General features: G+C 50.5%; 1 protein-coding gene across 2 annotated transcripts in view; it reads right to left on the bottom strand.

The window, feature by feature from the left end:
- KLHL29 (kelch like family member 29) overlaps window positions 1-20,914 on the bottom strand; it is a 294,574-nt gene that overhangs the window by 118,496 nt on the left and 155,164 nt on the right. For both annotated transcript variants that reach the window (XM_084791398.1, XM_084791397.1), the window contains one exon: window positions 8,645-8,974. In XM_084791398.1, coding sequence (XP_084647524.1) covers window positions 8,645-8,929 — 285 coding nt within the window. In that variant the 5' untranslated portion in view covers window positions 8,930-8,974. The remainder of the gene's footprint in view (window positions 1-8,644; window positions 8,975-20,914) is intronic.

Raw genomic sequence — 20,914 nt, 5'->3', positions numbered from 1 at the left:
TTCTTTTTAAGTAGCAGGTCAAGAATGAAGATTGTGCTCTGTGCCAGTCTGGTCCTTAGTTGGGTGAACTGCAAGTCTGGAGCTTTTCCAGACTAGCAGGGATGACTACATAGATATCAGTGCTGCAGCCCAGGGCTAGATACCTTAGGAGCATCGGTTACATGCCTTGTCCAACATGCTCACCTTGAGCACGGAAGGCCTACCTTTCACAGCTAAAGGGAAACATAGCCAACCTGTGGCTGTCTGTGAACAAAAGAGCAGATGAGTTGGGGGACTGAGTAATCCAAGACACTTGGAGCCTCAGGAACAGGTGTGGGTGGCCAGTAGGAACAGTTTCCCAGAGGTGGGTGGCAGGCAACAGCTGACGTTTCGAGTCAGGGTGCAGGGACAGACTGGCTTCTGCCTCCCACACGTGCCTCTAGCTCAAGTCCCAGCCCCACAGCCTCCTCACGGTGCTAAGGGGTACATAGTATTCACCTACTTTCTCTAGGAAGCAGAGGCCTGATGCCTTGCCCACATGTCTTGCCCAGTTCTCAGGGTTTCTGGTCCATGGATCCCAGAGAGGTGAATTCACAACACAAGTCAACAAGCCACATTTCCCTCACTGAAACGGAGGGCCCTCTGTGGGGCAGGCGGAGAAGAGATGACACTTAAGTGTCAGAAGCCATCCTGGACTTTGTCTCCCTGGGTTAATCTTGGCTGTGCAGACAGCTCCTTGTAACAAATGCGCTGGGCTCTGAAAGTTCAACTGGCGATTTGGCTGTTTAGATTTTTGCAACATAGTTTCCCTATTAAAAAACAAAACAAAACAAAACAAAAAAACAAACGTGACAAATTGTGACCAGACTTTCAGGTTGGTCCTCCAAAGCCTATTTGACCCATAATGTAGCTTAAACACTGTCCTTGTGCAGTGAGAAAAAAAATGTTTAATTGCAACATGAGTAATTAAATGAAACAGAAAACCTTTACGACTGAATAAGAAGCAGATCTGTGTTGATCTTGAATGATGCTGTTCCCCAAATCTTCATGGAAGATGGGGCCCTTCTGAGGGTTTGGGCAGGGACTGTATCAAATTTATTCTATTAGGGGAAAGAGGCATCAGACTGAATCTGTGGTTGCTAAACATTTGTGTCACGTTGCTAGCTCCCTTTCCCGATTTCACTCTCCTCCCAAAGTCTTCCCGAAAGAATCTTTCCCTCTGTGAGTTTTCCTGGGGACAAGCCCGTGAAGGGCATCTCCTTGGGATGATTATTTATTTTAATTTAAAATCAGCAGGCCGGGAATGAAGGTACATGCTTGTAATTCTTAGCACTTGGGAGTCTGAGGCAAGAGAACTGCTGAGAGTTCAAGGCCAGCCTAAACCACACAGTGAGACCCAGGCTAGCTGGGAGTTTCAGACTGAGACTCTGTCTCAACAACAAACAAACAAAAGAAAGGAAGAAAGAAACAAGGAAAGAAAAGAAACCAACTACCCCAAACATTAACGATATCAACACCCCAAACTGGTAGGTTGGCATCTAGCTTTGTCCCTATATTGGGGGACAGAAATGTCCCTGTCTCTCCAACTTGGGGGTGGGGGTAGGGGGGGGGAGAGGCAATGACTGGGTCAAATGTGACCTTCAGAATAAAGGGCACAATGTTGGCCTAGCTGTGGACTCTTGAGCTCTGTCAAAATCTGGTCCCGTAGGAGCTGCAGGGGCCAGCCTTCTTAGTAGCACAGCCCTCTCTCTGTGTCGGACACCTCTCCGATGCTGGTCTCTGTAGACAGGATGTAACACTGGGATTGTCTAGGTCTCGGGTGTCTCATCCTGATGCCCTATCTCAGGCTAAGTGGTTGGGGGAGTAGGTGGGTTCTGTGCTTCCTGCCTGGGGCACAAAAGCCTTAACCAGAAGCCAGAGGGCAGATAAACCATGGCTAAATAAATGTGCTGAACAGTTGGGAAAGAGGGACATGGAAGGCTACTGTGACAATTCCTTCCGCCTCAAAAAAGTAATAGCCTAATTAGGAAGCTCTTAAAGTGTAGATCTCTACAAATGATGGCTTCTTGTGGGGTGGTATGAGAGGGGAAGGACTCAGTTCTACTTAAAAGGCAGGGCATTTGGAGCTTGACTGTGATCCAATGAGGGCATGGATAACACAGATTGGACTTTTAAAAACATATTTTTTTATTTTGGGGTACGGGGTCACAAAGGTGGGGAAAGACCAGGAAGTGAGTGTGATTGGGGCACATGATGTGAAATTCTCAAAGAATCAACAATAATATGTTGGTAAAAAAGAATGTGCTGGGGACCTGAGGTATACCATGAAAGTGAACTCAAGTCTAGCCGTCCGTGAAGCTTGCCTCTAGCAGTGTGGTGCTGTGGTGTCTCTCCCTCTTTCCGGGACTCTGGTTTTGACAATGGGGTTTTAGTTTCAAGCCAAGGCTAGAAAAGCACCCGAGCACTGGCCTTGCCTTCTTGCTGCTTTTGAAACCCCAAACCACCATGTGAAAGAGACCTCCCAGACAGCCGGAAGTCATGCTGAGAACCGAGGACTGAGGTTTGACAGTCCACTACCTGTAGGTGTGGGGGTAAGGCAACCTTATCAGTGGAGCCCAGCTGAGCCAGCTGCAGCTACGCCCTCAGCATCCTCAGGAGGCTAAGCCACAAGGGCTCACAGATCTCAGTCTAAGGGGCATTGTTACATGGCAAAACTAACTTGTACACCCTGCCGAATCCTGCCCATCGTGTCTTCTCACGTCTTTGCTTTGTAATTTCTCCCTGCCTTTTCTCCTGACTTACGTTTATCTCTTAGAAATGTGACTAAACACACACACACACACACACACACACACACACACACACACACACACACACTTTTGTCTCCCTCTTTAGTCAAAAATTGAAGTTCAAACCACTCAGGTTTGCCCTCCCCAAAAGGCAGCCTTGAAACGAGTGTTTTGGAGACGTGACATTTCTCATTTCTGTACACACTTTGTGACTGACAGATGGTTTTTAAGTCAATGAAGATACAATCCACAGTGTAAACAGGACTTAAGGTGCAGGCGAAAGCCATTAGCTCAGTACTCAGATGCGCAAGCTGTCTCCCAATGCTTTATCTGACCTGATAATTTATCACAAGGGAAATCAAGAACACCTGTTGGTAGACCAACCCATGGCCTTGGGCTGAAAATCGTCCACAGTTGGGAAATATGCTATGAAAAGGGTTGAAGCCACTCTTCCAAGCACATTGCTCTGCAGCCTTGACTTCTAACATGAATACAAGAGACTGGAGAGCTGAGAAAGCTCCTTTTCTCCTTCCTCCTCCTCCTCTTCCTCCTCCTCTTCTTCTTCACCCACAGATTCCAGAACCGCAAGAAAGAGGGGCTGTGCATGAGGCTTGATAGTTGTTCCCATGATGTCCATGGAGGCCCCCAGGTCACCCCCCTCAAGAGAAGCATTCCCCAGGAAGCTGAGGTGTACTTCGGGGAGGCACATCCTTTAAGGTGAGCAGTTGCTAAGCCTGGCAGCCTCCAATGGTCATAAATGTCAATCCTTCAGGTGTCTGGTACTCTCAGCACTGATTTCCCAGCCCCTCTATGGTTTCCTCAGGCTTCTAACACAGGCTACATTGCTGCTCCTTAGCCAGACTTATGTTCAAAGGCTGAGCTCTAAGGGGTGTTGGGAATGTCTCAGCCTGTATGCCCCCGACCACAAGGAGAAAGAGGCCTCATACATTCGCTTTGCAGGCGTCTGAGAGGCTGCTCCAGCCTATTCTTTCACTAACAGAATTGCATTTTATGAAGCCGTCCCTTTTCTGTTTTCATCTGTCAAGCAGGTTTGCTGAGAATAATTTAAATTTCATGCAGCAGCAACTGCAGAGCACTGCTGCCTCCCTTCCATTCTCACAAACAGGCCTGGCATGGAGCCATGCTTCCTCCTCAGCAGTGTCCTCTCCCCGTGCCCAGACAGCCAGTGGGAGTAAGAATGCGCTGCCGGGCCAGTTCCTCAGTTTCACCTCTGGCCACATCAGTGCGGGACAGGATAGCTCCTTCAACCTCCAAGCAGCAAGCACCAGGCTGATTTCTCCCAGATGGAGAACTTCTCAGACAGAATTAACTGCTAGGGGTGTGTGTGTGTGTGTGTGTGTGTGTGTGTGTGTGTGTGTGTGTGTGTGTACGTACGCACGCACATGCATGTGTGCGCAGATATGTAAGGAGGTCAGAGGTTGACATCAGGTGTCTTCCTCAGTCACTCTTCACCTTGTTTTTTGAAACAGATTTCTCACTAAACCTGGAGCTCACAGGTTTGGCTAGATTGGCTGGCTAGGGAATCCCAGGGACCCATCTGTCCTTGCCACCTAGCTCTGGGATCTCTGGGATTTTTATGTGGGTGCTAGGGACCAAAACTCAGGTCCACAGTAGGCATTTTATCAACCGAACCATCTTTCCAGCCCTAAGATGAACTCTGATTGAATGCTTCCTCAATGCCACATATCGTTTTAGGGTTTTCTACACATATTAATTACGTTAAAGATACTATTATCATGTCCATTTTATAGACATAGAAACCGAAGCCTCACTTGCTAATGGCAGGATTCAACTAGAATCTGTCTAATCCAGAAGCTCATGCCGGCAGTGCAGTGAAAGTTGACGTAATCTTTGACTTGCATTTTCCCTTCTATGACACTCGAAGCAAATGTGCCCATTTTCTGGTCTGAAATTCAGAGTTTATGGTCACTAGGTGGACTGGTGCTGGCAAAGCTGCTGTCATCCTCTTGCAGCTATGGTTTCCATGGTGAATGGATGCTGCTCTGCAGCCTGGGGTGGAGCAGGCTGGCCCAGGCTGGCTCTGTCTTGGGAAGTCGTTGTGCTGCTTTTTCTCTGAGCTTCACTATTCTGAGCTGCAAAATTAGGGCTGGGTGGGTGGTCAACAAGAAAGTTTCCTCAGGCTCGGGCTATTCATGACTTAGAAGCTGGAGAGCAATGCCTATGTGTTGGGGGCGTGGTAGGATAGCCTGCTAGACCCTCCTGCTACCTTAGTAGCATAGGAATCCATGTTTACCCACCTGGCTTTTCATCAAAATATGCAGGAATTCTTTAGGTCGAAGACAACTAAAGACACAGAAGAATCAAACCAGGTCTGAAGGCAGCCATGACAAAAAAAGAATTGTCACTATCTTGCTCCCCAGTCTCTGGAAGCATGAATGCCTTTCCAGACAAGAGTCTAGACCCTCAGTCTTGGCTCCGAGCAGGGACAGACCCTCACACTGGACCTCTGGCCTGGAGAGTGGTGGGGATGCCCTGAGTATTGGAGCTTGGAATGTCCAACCTGTTTCCTGTCCCCAGAGCCCTGAGAGCTGCCCCTTGTGTCTGCGTCAGCATGCTTGGGTTGCTAGGGGTGGTCCTGTCCCACGAGTAGTGGTACTGGTCCTCTCTGCCCAGAGCCAGGTCAATGACGTCAAGTAGCCTTAGCACACTCGGGGCAGCGAACATACTCACAACAGCGGGAATTCAGTGCTGCTTCTAATCCTATCACTGCCCCCTCTTTTCCTCGCCGTCTGGGGTGATGGGGTCTCTACTTTCCTTCAAGTAAAAAGCCCTCTGGACTGATAAAAAGCTTTCAGGTCCCCTGCTTTGATCACCTGCTTGCCACGTGTGCTGATTCAGTTTCAGGTTGGGGTCAAGAAGTCACCCTCTCCCTCTCTTCGCCCCTCCTAGGTCTGCTCTTACTTCCACGTCCTCTTGAATCCTAACCACTCGAGCAGTTCCCTTCTTCATCTGCTCATGGCTCCAGCTTTTGTACTTCATCTGGAGAATTCACGACTCCATTGGAGAGGGGAGACGGGGGCAGGGGGGGGGGAATGGAGGGGGTGATGTTAGAAGTGAACACCTCTCCTCACAGCAGCACAACTTTGTTCCTCCAGGGTCAATGCCTGATGGGAATGGTGAAGGGGTGACCTCATCTCCGAGGGGATGGACCACCACCCTGTTCTGTTCTGAGCACTTTAGATGGAATTCCATGCACGCAATACTCATGCTAAGTCTGGGAATCAGGTAACTTCCTCCCAATCCTCGACCTGAGGCTCAGGTGGGGCAGACAATTGTTCAGCATCGCTCAGCAAGAAGCTGACTGGAAATAAAATCTAGACAGTCTCTGGAGTCTGCTTTGATCTATTCCACTGAGTTGCCTCTACCAGTACCTCCAATACGAGAGATACTGGGTCCCACATTGAGTATATACTGGCCCATGCTTTCCCCAATGGTAAGAACCAGCCCTTCAGTGGCTGCCTGGTGAAGACGTGGCTGGGTGAACAGGGAAACTGCTGATAGACACCGGAGTTTGGCCTGGGTCTCCACTGATGTGACCTTGGCAGAGGGGTAGACACACAGGCTAGAGGCCAGGCATCTGGGCCAGTAGCAGTAAGACCAGAGTGACAGGAGGCCACACCAGTGCCCACAACAGTGGTTCTCAACCTTCCTGATGCTGCGACCCTTTAATACAGTTCCTCATGTTGTGGTGACCCCACCCCCCCCCCCCACCCATACAGTTATTTTTTGTTGCTACTCCAGAACTGTAATTTTGCTACTGTTATGGATTATAATGCAAACATCTGATATACAGGATATCTAATCTGTGACTCCTGTGAAAGGCAGGACCCACAGGCTGAGAACAAGGGCCCTGGCTAGAATCCACCATGGACAACTATCTTGCTACTGCCCTACCCTTCCCTGTGTACAATTCTCCAGTAACCCAAAGAACTGAAACCTCGACCAGATCTAAACTATGCCCTGCAGGTATTAAACCAGGCTGGGATGCTTTCATAGTGGCGATGGCATTTAGCCTCTGTGGTGTCACATGCCATGGAGCTCACCTTCCTAGCAGGCCTGTTCTTTCTCCCACTACTGGTTGGCCACTGGCTCATTCCTCATCCCAGCTGTTGTTTTCTCTCTTTTCCTCCCATGTGGCTATGGTTTGGGGTCTGGCTAGAGAGGAGGGCTAGTGAATGTTGGAACAGATCAGATGTCCTGTGCCCAGGGTAGGGGCAGCGTGGGCACTGTCTTTTGTTGGCAGAAGCCTGGGTTATAGGCCCAGAAGCAGCTCAACACTGGCTCTGAGGAACTCACCCTGAAAGGATGGAAGCCATCAAATGGGTCTGCAGGTCCAGCTTCTCTCTCATACCTGGAGCCCTGTCTGTTGGCACCAGAGGCCCGCCATTCTCCAGATGGCGAACAGCTGGCCTTGATGATTGCCTGCCAGATGTGGCCAGCAGGGCTGGCAAGGAGGCTATCCTAGACAGAGGTCACCAAGTCAGAGTGGCCAGGACCTGGCGCCCAGGACAGGAATGTGTTTGGCCGGCCTGGGGAAAGTGTGCCTGAATACTCCTCCATTTCTGTTCCTGTCTGGTATTCCTTCCTTCCCTGCCTTGGTGGGGTGGTGTTTTCATAACAGGAAAATAAAATCAATAAGACACTGCAGCAAGATGTCAGTGTGTTGCAAGCTGGCCTCCAATAGCTCCATTGTCTCGGGGCTCCGCCGGGCTCTGCGGCCAGCAGTGCTGTTATTAATGGGAAGCAGGGCTGAAAGGGAGTTTTGAAAATCGTAGAGACAAAGGAACAGAGCACCTGGAGAGCATCGGCCCCCACTACGGCTGCCTCACAATGGCCAGCCTGGGGCTTCCCGCCTTTAATTTCTCCTGCAACCTTTATGAAAGCAGGAAAGAAAGGCGTGTGCGCGCACACCCATGCAGCACACACACACACACACACACACACACACACACACACACACGTAAGCCTAGAGAGGGCTCCTGGGAAGTGGTTCTGACTGGCTGGCAGAGGCAAAGACGGCCTAGAGAGCCTCTGCTCGGCCCAGGAGCATGATGGGATGAATGTGTTTCTTGCCTTGGCCACCAGCTGTCCCTCTGGGGCTCAGTCTGTGAGGGGCCTGGCACAGCACGCAAGAGGGGGCTTCGGAGCCCTCCATTCAGCCCAAATCCAGCCAAGAGCCTTGGTGACATTAATTTCCACATTCCATTTTATACAGACTGGCTTCTGCCACCATTCCTGAGGCTTCTGCAACCATTTCGTGAAAAAAAAAAAAAAAAAAAAAAAAAAAGAAGAAGGATCAAGGGAGGTGATACCTCTGCACTGCAATCAACTGCTGGGATGAGCTGAGAATGTCTGGGGACCCTCAATCAGGCAGGCATGTGTACCCTGACCTTACACGTTTGTTGTGAGGCTCATAGGGACTGTAGATATAACAATACCCACCATGGTGGTCAGTCTGCAATGGGCTCTTGACCCTGTGTGGCTAGTACAGCTGTAAACCACAGGCCACTGATGACCCTCAGGGGGACTTAGATGTTTTTAGTTCCTATTTAGGGAAGTGAGTATTGCCAGCTTGGCAGTACTCTTCACTCACGCAGTAGCTTTTAATCAGCACGTGTGTGGCGTCGGCATCTGCTCGTCTTCTGACAAGTTAGTTACAGATAGAGACTGTCTGGTAAATAAGGCCATTTTAACTTTCAGACCCAACTGAATTGCATCCCATGGAGGCCACGACTGTGGGAACACAGACCAGGGGATAAGGCCTGCGCGATGGCCTGGACCTGTGTTGTCACCTGGTTACCTGGTTCCTTCCCAGAAAGGATACCATATCTTACCTTGGTGGTGACTGCAGAGGCCGAGCTGGCCACAAGACTGGTGATGGCTTCACTGCTGCCGGTCGTGCAGGGAACAGGAGCTGTGGCGGGTGTGGGCAGCCGGGAGGGCACCACGGGCAGTGGCAGGAGGCCCGGTCGTGCGCTGAGACTGCTGGCTGTGCCGCCACCGGCACCGGAGGTGACGCTGCAGACACTGGTGGCCCCATGGGTCCCATTGACACTCCACTCACGGCGGTCCCAGCCTACACGGTAATCTCTTTCAAAGCGGCTATGGTGCCTGGACATCTCGGTGGGCCGTGGCAGCTTCTCACAGGGAACCAGAGCCCGGACCTGCCAGCACAGAACACGGGAGGACGGTTTAAGCGAAGAGTAGCTCTGCCTGGCCACAGGGAGGCGGCCACCCCCAGTAACTTATGTTCAGGCCCCTGCGCTGGGCTCAGTAATGGGTTTTCAAATATTAGCCAGTCTCAGAGTTTCAGCAAGTTGGTAAATCCTCCATCATCTGTCAGCCCCACTTCTTGGATGATGAAGAATTGATTGTCCGGGAGCACATGGCAGAGTGTAATGAGCAGGATTTGAACCCCGTTATAGTCAAGTAGTAGTTTTTAGTTCTGCCATGTCACCCTGCCCTAAGCAACATGAAGTCCACGTTTTAATTATGGCAGGGGCAGCATTCTCTGCCATCCCCACTGTGATAGAAGGCCTCTGACCGTGCACTCTCCAAGCACAGGTCACACGACCCACACACGTACTCACTTTACAGTGGACACAGCCTTGACTGAAAACTCATTTGTTCCATATAGTACCTGTGAGGCAGCAATGCTCGGCTGGCCCCCAATTTACAGACAAGGAGACTCATAGAGAACAAGTGACCCTCCCCCTGAAGTCAGGGAACTAAGAGGTGAAAAAGGTCGCTATGTCTCCGAAAGATGTTAGCTTCTAGGGGTCAACTCTTCCTTCAAAACCTCAACCCTATGATTCAATGCTGCACTTCTGGGGCCTGGGTAGTCTGGCCTCCACTCCCTGCATCTCCCACGCGGCTTCCTGAGCATCTGAACAGAAGGCCTTTCAGGGTTGTCATGGAGACCAGACGCACCATGGTATGGGAAGGGCCCTCTGAGTCACCAGGAACTGTGTTTTGCTCAGCATCACTATGATAGTGCAGGCTCCTACTCTGGCAGGGACCAGTTACTCTAGTCAGGAGAGAGACAAAGCTGTAGAGGGAGGGGAGAGGCGGGGGGTGGGGCAGAGGGGAGAATGCAAGGCAATGCAGTAGGGGAGCGGGGTGGACAGAGACGAGTGGCTGAGGGTTAGGGCTTGCCTGACAATTCACACCCACAGCCCTGGTCGTGGCTCGAGAACCCGTTAGTGTGCTCTGGCTTTATTCCATTTTTCATCCGCTTCCTCTCTAGGTTGCAGCCTCCTACCTCCCAACCTGCCAGTGCAGCTCTGGAGTTGCCGGCTAGGAGACAGGAGGCTCCTCTGGTCTTCGCATATCTGCCTTCATTGCCTAGGACTTGTGCTTGGGAGTCAGAGCCTGGACCTGGCCCAGGAAACCTGCTACCATGCTTTGCTTACGTGATGGCCTGGCTCTGTGAGTCATTCTGTAAATCTGTGCAGAGCAGACTAAATGCGGCCTGGGCTGAACCTCTGCCTGTGGCAGAGATGAGTGGTGCCTCTGAAGACGAATATTGGTTCCCTGTTCAGTTCATCATTGGGTGTCCAGGTTGTAAAATGTCACAAAAATTTCATTTAAAACGTTGACTTAATATTCCACAGTAAAAAAAAATAATTGTTAACCCCCTGCCAGCCATCCCTCACACTTTCCAACGGGGGCTTATGGAAGAGTGGTCTAAACTTAGCTCTACTTTCTGGGCTCCTGTTCGGGCTGGACCCTGCTCCTGTAGCCCCTGATATGTCCACCCCAGAGGAACTTGCTTTTGCTAAGGTCACAGATGGTCTATTTGTTAAATCGGATGCACCATCATGACATTATTTCTTTGAGCTCTTTCATGTGATTTACAACTGACCTTCCTCTTTCTGGGTTCACTTCCTGCCCCACCCCCCCAGTTGTTGAGTCTGCCTCTCCTTGGATGATCTCACGTAACAGTTCCCCTTTATCCATGCCACTCCTGAGTACATCCCCATCTTCCTTGAGCCTGCTCTATACTACCTGGCTGCACCCCAGGTTCCTAAAGGCCACGTGTCCACAAACGCTCATCATTTTTTAACCTGAACCCCCATTCTTAGGAATGCGCTGCCTCAGAGATAGCCACCTTGTCACAGTGGAGTCTGAGATCCTGTTGCCCCACCAGCTGTCAAATCTGTCCTCATCTGATGGCCACTCCGTCTGCGAAATCTTTCCGTGTCAACTGGATCGACTTGGCTTCCTGCCCCCAAATCCTGCCTCCTTACACTATGTGTTATTTAGAGATAGGGTCTCCCTATGCTGCCCAGGCAAGCCTAGAATGTTCTGTGGTTCAGGCTAGCCTAGAGTTCTATGTAGCTCAGGCTGACCCTCAAACATGTGATCCTGTTCCCTAATTTCTTCCACTTAGTTGTTTTAAAAGCACAAATCTGGTACAGTGTTTTGTTTTTGTTTTTACTTTTCCATGCATAAAGCCCATTCTTTTAAAGCCCCAACTCTCCTTGATGGCCCAGAAGACACTGGAGAGTTGGACTGGCCCACAGTTCTAGAATCTTCTCTTACTCCCAACATGCAGTGTCTGACATGAAACCATATCTAGCACGTGCTATTTTATAACTGAGCATTTCCATACAGGACAGACACATCTGCGTGGAAGGGGAGATCTTAGACATTAATCCTAAAGTCTTCTGACTGGCAATTTGGAGGCACTAGATTAAACAAGTAGGCCTTGAGCCTCCAAGAGCAGTTCTGGAAGATGAATCTGCACTTTGAGGGTATACTGGACCTCATACCTTGGGCTCTTGTGTCCCCATCTTTGCCCATTAAGGCAGAGCTCACTGTGTGGCCACAGTCTCAGGATTTCCCTTGGCTGGGTCCTAGGTGGGCAGAGCCTGTGCTGTGTATCTGCCAGATCATGTTCTGTTCTCACTTTAAGCACCCAGGAAGATCTCCCCCAAATACCTCGGTGGTTGATTCACCTGGATCTGGCAGACAAAGAGAGTGGGTGGGTGATGAAGATGGTTTCTATACCTGGTTTTATGACAATATGTCTCTTTTTGGACTAGCAGTTTAGCTCATTGGGTAAAGGCACTTGCTGCTAACCCAGATGACCCGGACTCAATCCCTGGGTACCACTTGGTGGAAGGAAAGAAATGACTCCTGAAAGTTATCATTTGACTACACACATGTGCCATAGCATGAGCGAGGATGTGTGTGTGAATGTGTGTGTGTATGTGTGTGTGTGTGTGTGTGTGTGTGTGTGTGTGTGTGCGTGCGCGCGCGCGTGCTCACATGCTTGGGCACATACACACAAATAAGTATAATAAAACTTTTTAATTAAAAAATGCATGTATGTTCATGTGGGTGTGCGGATGAGTGTGTGGGAGCTCACGCAGGATAAGCCCCACTTCATCTTCAGGAATGCCACCCACCTCTTTTGAGACAGGGTCTCACTAGGCTGGAGCGAGCTCACCTCTAAGTTAGACTGGCTGGGCAGCAAATGAGCATCTGCCAAGCCAGCAATGGGACCTCGAGGGAGCGCTTTCACACTCGGCAGGCCTGAAGTTAGGTCTTTGCTGCAAGGTGAGCACTTTACCAACTGAGGTGTCTCCTTAGCTCCCACCCCTAGCTAGTTTCTGAGACTCCACAGCTCCCTTTGCCACCTGAACAACTTTAAAGTCAAACCTTCAAGGCCGTGCAGCTGTTCCCAGCCAGAGGCGCCCCACCTGCACCAGGTGTCCCATGCCTGGGACATAAACCTGTATCATGTTCAGATGCTGAGAGTGACAGTCCACTTGTTACCTCAGCACAGTCTCATCTAGTCTAATACACTCAACCAGCCTCCCTTCATTTCCATAGGACAACACAGCCTCACATATCGCGGAGAAATAATTTTCTCTCCGGGGGGGGGGGGGCAGAGTGGCTCAGGGAGGTCAGGACCCCTGTACCAAGATGTGTCTTAAGGCAGCTGAGCAACTTGGGATCAGGTCAAAGGGATCTTTTTGGATGTAGCTGCTTACCTCAGGGACCACGTGCTAGACCTCACAGTTCCGGCGTGTAAGAGGAAAACAAGGCCCACAAAGCTTACCCTCCTAACCACCCTCAGCTTTCTGCCACCTCTTTCAGTCTCCTTCAAATGCCAGGGAGGAAGTGGAGACTCAGGCAGCTGGAGGCCACACAATCTGGTTTCAGTCTCATTAATTGTATTCAAAACAAAGGTCAACCATTCGCATGCAAGCGCTTGGGTCAGACCTCGTTCCTCAGTTTAATTTCCCTTTTCAAATGAATGAAAGAAACACACGTGGCAGTTTACTCTGAGCCAGTCGGCACAGTGCCAGCTCCAGAGGTGGCAATGTAAGTATTTCCTGCTGGGCACGGAGCCAGCATGTCACACAGGTCTCGTGTGCACATCCACGTGTACCTGAATGGTACTGCAGGAGGCACAGGAAGTGCCCATGTGGAGGAAGGAGGCTCCGAATGGACACGGTGCCTCAGACCAGACTGGTTAAGCAATTCCAGACAAAACACAGAAAAAAATGCTTCCTTGTTGAGGGAGTGCCCTTTCCTGGCAGGCGGCCTATGCACTGGTGGGGCCTGGCATGGGGCCCTGCACCAGGAAGGGAGGTGTAATGAGCAGTCTCCAAGTTTATAGAGAATCCAGGCCCCATACCTCGGTGAGAGAGTGCCTTGGCAGCACCTGTTTGTGTAACACACACGTGTCATGAAAAATGCTTCCAGGCCTAGTGTGGTAGCTTGTACTTATCCCGGCTGTGGAGAGGCGGAGGCAGAGAGGAAGAAGGCCATACTGAGGCCCAGGGTCTGAGAGCATGGTTTGTTCATGCCCCAGGTTAATTCTGAAATCTCGGTGACAAACACGTGATGTATGCAACTTGGCTCTGGATCTTGTTTGCAGCAAAACTCTTTCCCTGCTGCGGCACTGTCTTTGAATTATCCTAAGGATGCAGAGGCAGGAGAGGAGGGAAGAGGACCAGCCGACTGCCTGGGGTGCAGGATAGAGGGGGCCCTTGCTTCCACTTCATTTAAGTTTCATTATGTATAGTTTACTGTTCCAGAACAACCAAGCATCTCCATGATTTTGCCTGTATACCTTTTTAAAAAAATGTAAATTTGTTTAAAAAAATTTATTCATTTTATATCCCAATCATAACCCCCCCCCCCCCACTCCCTGGTTTCTTCCTGGTCCTACTGTCCCTCTCTCCTCCTCCCTATTCTCTTCCTTTTTGTCCTCAGAGAGGAGGAGCCCTTCTCCCCTACCAACTGGCCCCAGACTACGAGTCTCCTCAGGACTGCCTGCCTCCTCTTTCTGTGTATTGCCTGTATATCTTTTATAGCACCCTCTATGTGGACACTCTGCTGGCTGCTTCTCAGCATCAGATCCAGTTTAGGACTTGAAACCCAGGCTCTGCATACATCTCAGGAAGCTGGGTCAGGCCTTTCCCCTTCCCTAGGGAAGCCGACTCCTGAGAGCATCACAGCACACAGCAAGAAGCACCGCTCTGAAAATGTAGTCGCTGCTAGCAACGCATCCCCTAGCCTAGAACTATCTGTGTTTCTGGGTCTCACACACAGGAGCACACCAAATGCCAGAGCTAAGTCTTTGAGCATGCCTCAAAGCCAGCCATGTCACACTGACCAGTTCTTAGGAAAACCAGCTACCCCATGAGTCAGCACAAAGGCCACCTTTTGGGTGTCACTAGCATAAAGTCTCCCAAGGGAAGGGCCTTTTCTCTTCCACTGACCCTTGCTTGGAGAGGGCAAAGGGCAGTTCCGCTTCCTTCAGGCAAGTGTGCTACTTGACTTGGTGGCTCCATGGATCTACTTCCTTCCAGGCCCCTCCCTCATTCATTGGAAGTGGATGGTCACAGTGGTTTACTCCCTGGTGACTGGTGGAACTATGTCCTCACTGTGCTCAACACTACAGGAAGACAGAGCATCTGAGACATACAGGAACGGAGGCTTGGCCCATCTCCAGAGGCTACGTGCCCTTCCCCTGCAGGTGGCACCAGATATCATTAAGGACCAAATTGAGGAAAGCAAATGACCTCAGTCCCCGACTTCCAGCCTCCCCAAATCTTCACCTATCACCTTCCCTTAGGGCCTTCATATCCTCTCACTCCTCTCCAACATAAAAAAATAAAAATAAAAATAAAAATAGCCCCTTTGCTGGACTATTACAAGGCTTGAGAAATGCATCCTGTGAGCCTCTGCACATGAGAATGAGGCAATCACTGGGATGGCCATGGCCCTAGTTCAGGTAGAAAGGATAGGCCTGCAGCCTCAAGGACAGCAGGAACAGGCTTTTGCACCGAGTCCACAGGAAACTGTCAATCTTGAGGCCGAGTGGATGTCTGGTGCACACAGCAAATGCACACAGCTACTGAGACCTCCTGTGCTAGGCAGCTGGGAGCCTTCAGGACAGTCTCACCCAGGGCTAGTAGGAGGAAGGTTATCCTTAGCTAGCTAACGGCCATGGTGTGGGGACTAATGTCGCTAGTCTCAGGCACTGCCTTGATGGATGGACGTCTCCCTGTAGCCCAGGGAGAACCACAACAGTTCAGAGAAGGTCTGGGAGTCTGAGGATGGACACGAGAGGGGAGTCAGCTGACAGCCATACTCAGTGCTGGTACCCAGCCGTGCCTCTGATGTCTTAGCAGCTGCTGGCTGGCCCCACCTCCTGGACACTTGTTAGACTCTTGCTAGATACCAGATCGCAGCTCTGCTACACAGATTTGCTTGGAAAGCCTTCATCATGAATAATTCATCAGTAAATAATTAAGGATTGCCATGTGTCACTGTGTGTGTGTGTGTGTGTGTGTGTGTGTGTGTGTGTGTGTTGCCCACATAGGGCTGGAGCCCAGAAAGTAATGTCTCCCGAGTTCTGGGCACTGGCCCCTGAAAACCCTGTTCAGGACCAGTATGCTGTGTCTATCTGAATATACAAGCAAGACAGCTGTGGTCTGCGCCCAGTGGCTCGCTGTGGTTTCTGGATGTCGATGCTGGCCCTCGCATATTAACATTCGTGGTGTGTACACGCTGCACACAGGATCACAGGTGGCTAATGACCCTTTCCTCATTCTTATCATTAAGACACGCCGAAGGAGTGGGCTGCTGGCTGCGAGAGCCCTGAAGGCGTGATTAATCCACAGGAAGGCAGGGGAGCCCTGGCTGCCTCCAGACTCAGGGAGCCGAGGTGGCTGGCTGAGGAATGAGCCATGGCCGTCCGGCCCGATTGGAAAATGGATGATTGCCTCATTTGGGGAAGACGTGCTGCCAAGTCAATTGGAACAGCCTGTGCCCATCTTTATTATTTTCGTTTTCCTCTCTGCATCTTTTAGCTTTTCTTCTGGAACAAAACACTACACGGCAGCCAGAACGCTGTCTTGACAAATGCAACACAAAGGAATTCTCTGGGTGCCTTTCTGAGGAGCCAGCTTGGCCACTGCTTGCTATGGATGTTGGTGGGAGCTGAGGATGGCCCTGGAAAATGCTCTTGTACTTCCTGGATGTACATGTGATGTGACCCGGGGCAGAGACCCTCACGCCCACTCCGAGTAGCTAAATGATTCGCTTCTGCCTAGGGCTGGTGTAGGCCTCACGTTGCCCCCTCCTGCCTCTTCTGCCAGCCCTCTGTTTACAGAGGCAGAGTCCAGACTACCAGGCATCTGCCTCAGGGATGAACCGGCATGGCCAACTCCCCGCATGAGTTCTGGTGCCACCCCTGTGGTCAGGCTGTCTCGCTCCTCCTGCTTCTGTCATTGCAGCTGATAGTTCGCATGGTTGGGTATCCAAGGGCAGGGACCAGGAGCCTCCAGACTAAAGTGACAAGTGTTCTTTATCATGGAGTACCGGGCAGGGCAGGGAGGAGGTTTAGAGGTGAGGGAGGCATCTGGTGCCAACAGTTGAGTATGCCTTGATCTTGGGGCCCACTTTCACTTTCACAGCCCGAGTAAGGCTCCAGTCCTGGCCCTGTACAACACACCAAGGTTGATGTGTTCCCATAGGGAGAGCAGGTGTCAGGGCCTCTACAGGGACATGGGTCATGGGGGACGCATGTAGATGCCTGCCTGGGACAGGTGCCACATTCAAATCCTCTGTATGCACAGAAACCAAGGCAACTGTGGATTACCCAGCCTCCCTCAGCCCTCTGTGAGGTGAGGAACCTGAGGGCAGTGGCCTTTTTAGTTCTTTTACTTAAAATAGCAAAGCCCCAGATAAACCATACATGGCACTGCCGTCCTATGTCAACACCATTCTGAAAGAGATCTTTTCTGCCCCCACACCTTGTCCAGCTAAGAGGGGCCAGTGTGGACCTCCCCCCACCCCACCGCTGCTCCGAGTCAGGCCTCCCCCACTATGAACCCCAAGCTGGAACCCCCAGCCTTTCCTTGAAGCTTAGTATCCAGGAGGCTCCAGCAAGCCTTACTACAGCTACTGGACTTAGCTAAGCAACCTCCCTCAGACCCTCCACCCCCTGCCCCACCCCCAGGCTGAGGGCAAAGGGGGCAGTGGAGAGGGAAGCCAGGAATGCCACAAATCCAATTAGAAACCAGAGCCATGACCTGCGACTTCTGTGCCCACTCCTGGACACATGCACCCCCATTCCCCCACTCCCCACCCCTGTGGCACGATTCTCTGTACTGGAGAGCTTCAGAGGATGGCCTTTGTTATTTAAAGACGACAATCAGAGCAGGTTTTCTCCAACGCCAGCTAATCTGGCAGCATCTCCCTGTCCCCAGGCCACCTGGTGACCTGGGGTGAGATGGGTTTCAGCTAGTAATAGGGGAGTCCTCTGTTAAATACCCAGTGGGTTACCATGACAGTAGCCTGACTTTATGGACCACATCTCTGACCTTTTTTTTTTTTTTTTTAAGAGCATTATTCTTTTAAATTGCTGTATTGGGGCCTGGCTGACAAAGAAGGAGATGCAGATATTTAGTGTTACAACTTGATGTGACTGAAGTCAAGTGTGTACCCAGAAGCCTTCAAGACGTTACAGCTACCCACCCTGTCTACAGAAACGGCCGTCACCTTTAATAGCTCGCTCTGACTGCTCCTCCTTTCTTCCTTTTGCGCTGTATCAGGTGGCGATTGTCAAAAGCTACAGAAACTGCAGAAGGAGCGGTGATCCCCTGGGTTCTATCGCTTGCGACAAACCACAGGGCATTTGCACTGTCTTCTGCATGCGCTTGGAGGGGATTTATAAGAACTTACTGGGCCCCACCCCCACCCCAATAAAAGCTTCTTTTAAAGCCAACCATATTTTCTTCACAGTGTCCTGATGGTTGGAGGTAGGGTAGCGTTCATCTTGGCATTTTGTAAGTGAGGAAGAGTTATGGCTGGAGACGGGCCTCCTAATAAACTCTATAGACTCCTTCAAAGTGTCTGTCAGTCGGCCAGCAGCTGCCCATCTAGAAACACAGCATCAGCCGGGAGGCGGTGGCGCACGCCTTCAATCCCAGCGCTCAGGAAGCAGAGGCAGGCAGAGCTCTGTGAGTTCTAGGCCAGCCCGGCCTACAAAGTGAGTCCGAGACAGGCAAGGCTACACAGAGAAGCACTGCCTCGAGAAACTGAAAAGAACAGAAAAAAGAACCAGAATTTCAGACCCCATTCCAGCAGTGCTGGCCAGAGTTGCGTCTTTTAACAGGTTGTAGGTAGAACACAACAGCCTGGGAGCCATTTGGGTTAGCCAGCCAGGATTTGGCCCTAGGGCTAGGCTTTCAATACTCTGGATGGCCTTGTGGTGTGGGAGAGAGTGGAGGTGTTTTGGGGGGGGGGGGGAACCATGTTCCATAATTTCAGGGCTTAATATATGACCTAAAATGACAAATGTTCAAAATGCTTTTCTGATGATAGGGTTGAGGGAAAATGCCACAGAATCCTTTTCTGGGCCCAATTTCTCATACCAGAAAAAAAAAAAAAAAAAAAAAAAAAGCAATCTCTCTGTCTGGGTGAGGCTGCACCTAGCCTGCTTCAGATGAACAATATTGAAAGAGCAGCTTCCTTGTTCCCTTCCTTCTGTGTGCACCTTTGGTTTGAGAGATTCTGGCTGAGGTCTTTGATGTAGCACTGATTTCCCTCTCTCTTTCTCCACCCCCCCCCCCAAAAAAAGCATACATGACTCAGAGACTTTTCTCACGGGACTAATTGACTAGGCATTTGTGCTATCGCTTCTGGTGTAAATCATTATAATGGTGATAATGAAAAATAAAAAAGATATTGGAAATGACAGTTTGCAACATAATATCAGCATAAACTGAGGGACCAGGGGGAGGCGCGTATAAATTAGAGTCTTGTAAACACCAGGATCGATGAGGGAGCTATGGTGGGTCTGCGAGGACTAACTAGTGTTCTCATTATGAATAACCATCTTGGCTCCTTCTTGTTGGCGTTCCTGTGGCTCTGCAGAGGATGGAATTCCTGAAATTGGAGCCCTGTTTCCCTCCACAGTGTTGTGAAGCCCCGGCAGAGGTCTTTGGAGCTGAATTCTGCAGTTACTTTCCTCCTCTGAGTGGGCCTCCCACTCGCTCCTGGCTGCCTCTCAGGCAGGCCTGATTATGCGGAATCTTGGAGAATTGACTAATTCAACACGCTAGCGCTCCACAGGAAATGGTGTCCATCAGTGACCCTGGCTGATGAATGGATCCTACTCGGTGCCTGGAACCAGACCCAGCAGCCAGTTGCTGAGAAAAAAAGAAAGAAAGAAAAAAAAAAAAAAAAAAAAAAAAAAAAAAAGACTGATGCGCGTGCTCTATTTGGCTGCCAAAAATGCCCTTGCAATTTGCTTTCTTCTAGACAAGAGTCTATTCAAAAGTCTATTTGGAAACATTAGGCAACGACTGTCACATGGCCGGCAGATCATACTGCCCATGACAGGATATTATCCTCCTTGGGAGAGACTTGCCTGTTCTTTTATTTCGCCAAGTAACTAGCGTCTGGGCTGATGGCTGCAGAATTGCTCCGAGGGGCTGGGGACATTAAAAATCCCTGTCTGGAGCGAACGCGGAACCAACCAACCGACAGCTACTTCAGCGTGCAGGATTTGTGGAGCCTTCGTTGGAGTTAAGTGCAGCTGCCTGGTTTTCTGGGCTCCTCTCTCTGGTGGGACCTGGGGTTGGAGGTGTCCTGCCTATACAAATCCTTCCTGGTCAATGCGGGTTTCCCTCCCATGAGTTGGGACCTTGCACCCTGTCGCTCACACTCAAATCTCCACGCATGCTCTGGGTGGGATTTGCTAGCCAAATCTCAGGGAGCTGCAGGGAGAAACTTCCCACATCCTTCCCCATCACCGTTGGCTGGCTGAAAGACACAGAGGGGCAGGTAAGGGCAGGGACCTCACTGGTTCCTGCCTGCAGGCGACTAGTGCTTCTTAGAAGCACAGCGCAGGCCAGGCGGAAGGTAGAAAATCCTTATGGACTTAAGGGAGGGAGCAGCCGGCCACAGCCGGACCCAGGCAGTGGAGCGGGACTCACTTCCCTCTGGAGAGAAGACTGTGTCTTGCTTACGGCCGCATGTGAGTGAGTACAGATCATGTGGCTGTGGACAGAAGCCCTGGCTTTGCCTGTAGAGACCTCTCCCCGAGACAAAGAATGATCCCCTTCGCTCAAAGGCCATCAGGCCATCACTTTGGCTTCAGGAACCCAAGGCCCATGCTTTTATAGGGTCTCCAATGAGTCTCAGGAGAAAAGAGCTTGGGGCCACATGGGAGAGATTTTGTCCTGGCCACTGACCACATGTTTTCTCCACCCTCCCGCTGACCTCTGTGCCAATGTCCAGCCAGTTTCAGACCACAGAGTCTTCTTTGTCTATGCTTAGAAGCCACCACTCTAGTATTCTTGCCTATGATTTTTTCCTTGTCTTGATTCTATGTCCATGTTTTTAATTAAATTAAGAAAAAAAAAAAAAGCAAGAGCCAAGAGCAGAGGGCAGCCTGTTGCGAGGTTGAGTTTCCTGGCCACCCATGCATGCAAACGAGGCGGCCTCCGTTGACAAGTTCACATCCCCAGTCCTGAGCTGGCTGTTTGAACAGCTTGAGTGCAGTAATTGAAACATAGATTTTTTTTTTTTGCCTTTCTGTTTTTTGTTTTTTGTTTTTTTTTTTACAT

This window comes from Acomys minous (genome assembly GCF_964271855.1).
Source record: "Acomys minous genome assembly, chromosome: 8".
NCBI lineage: Eukaryota > Metazoa > Chordata > Mammalia > Rodentia > Muridae > Acomys > Acomys minous.
This window is presented reverse-complemented; position numbering and strand designations above follow the sequence as displayed.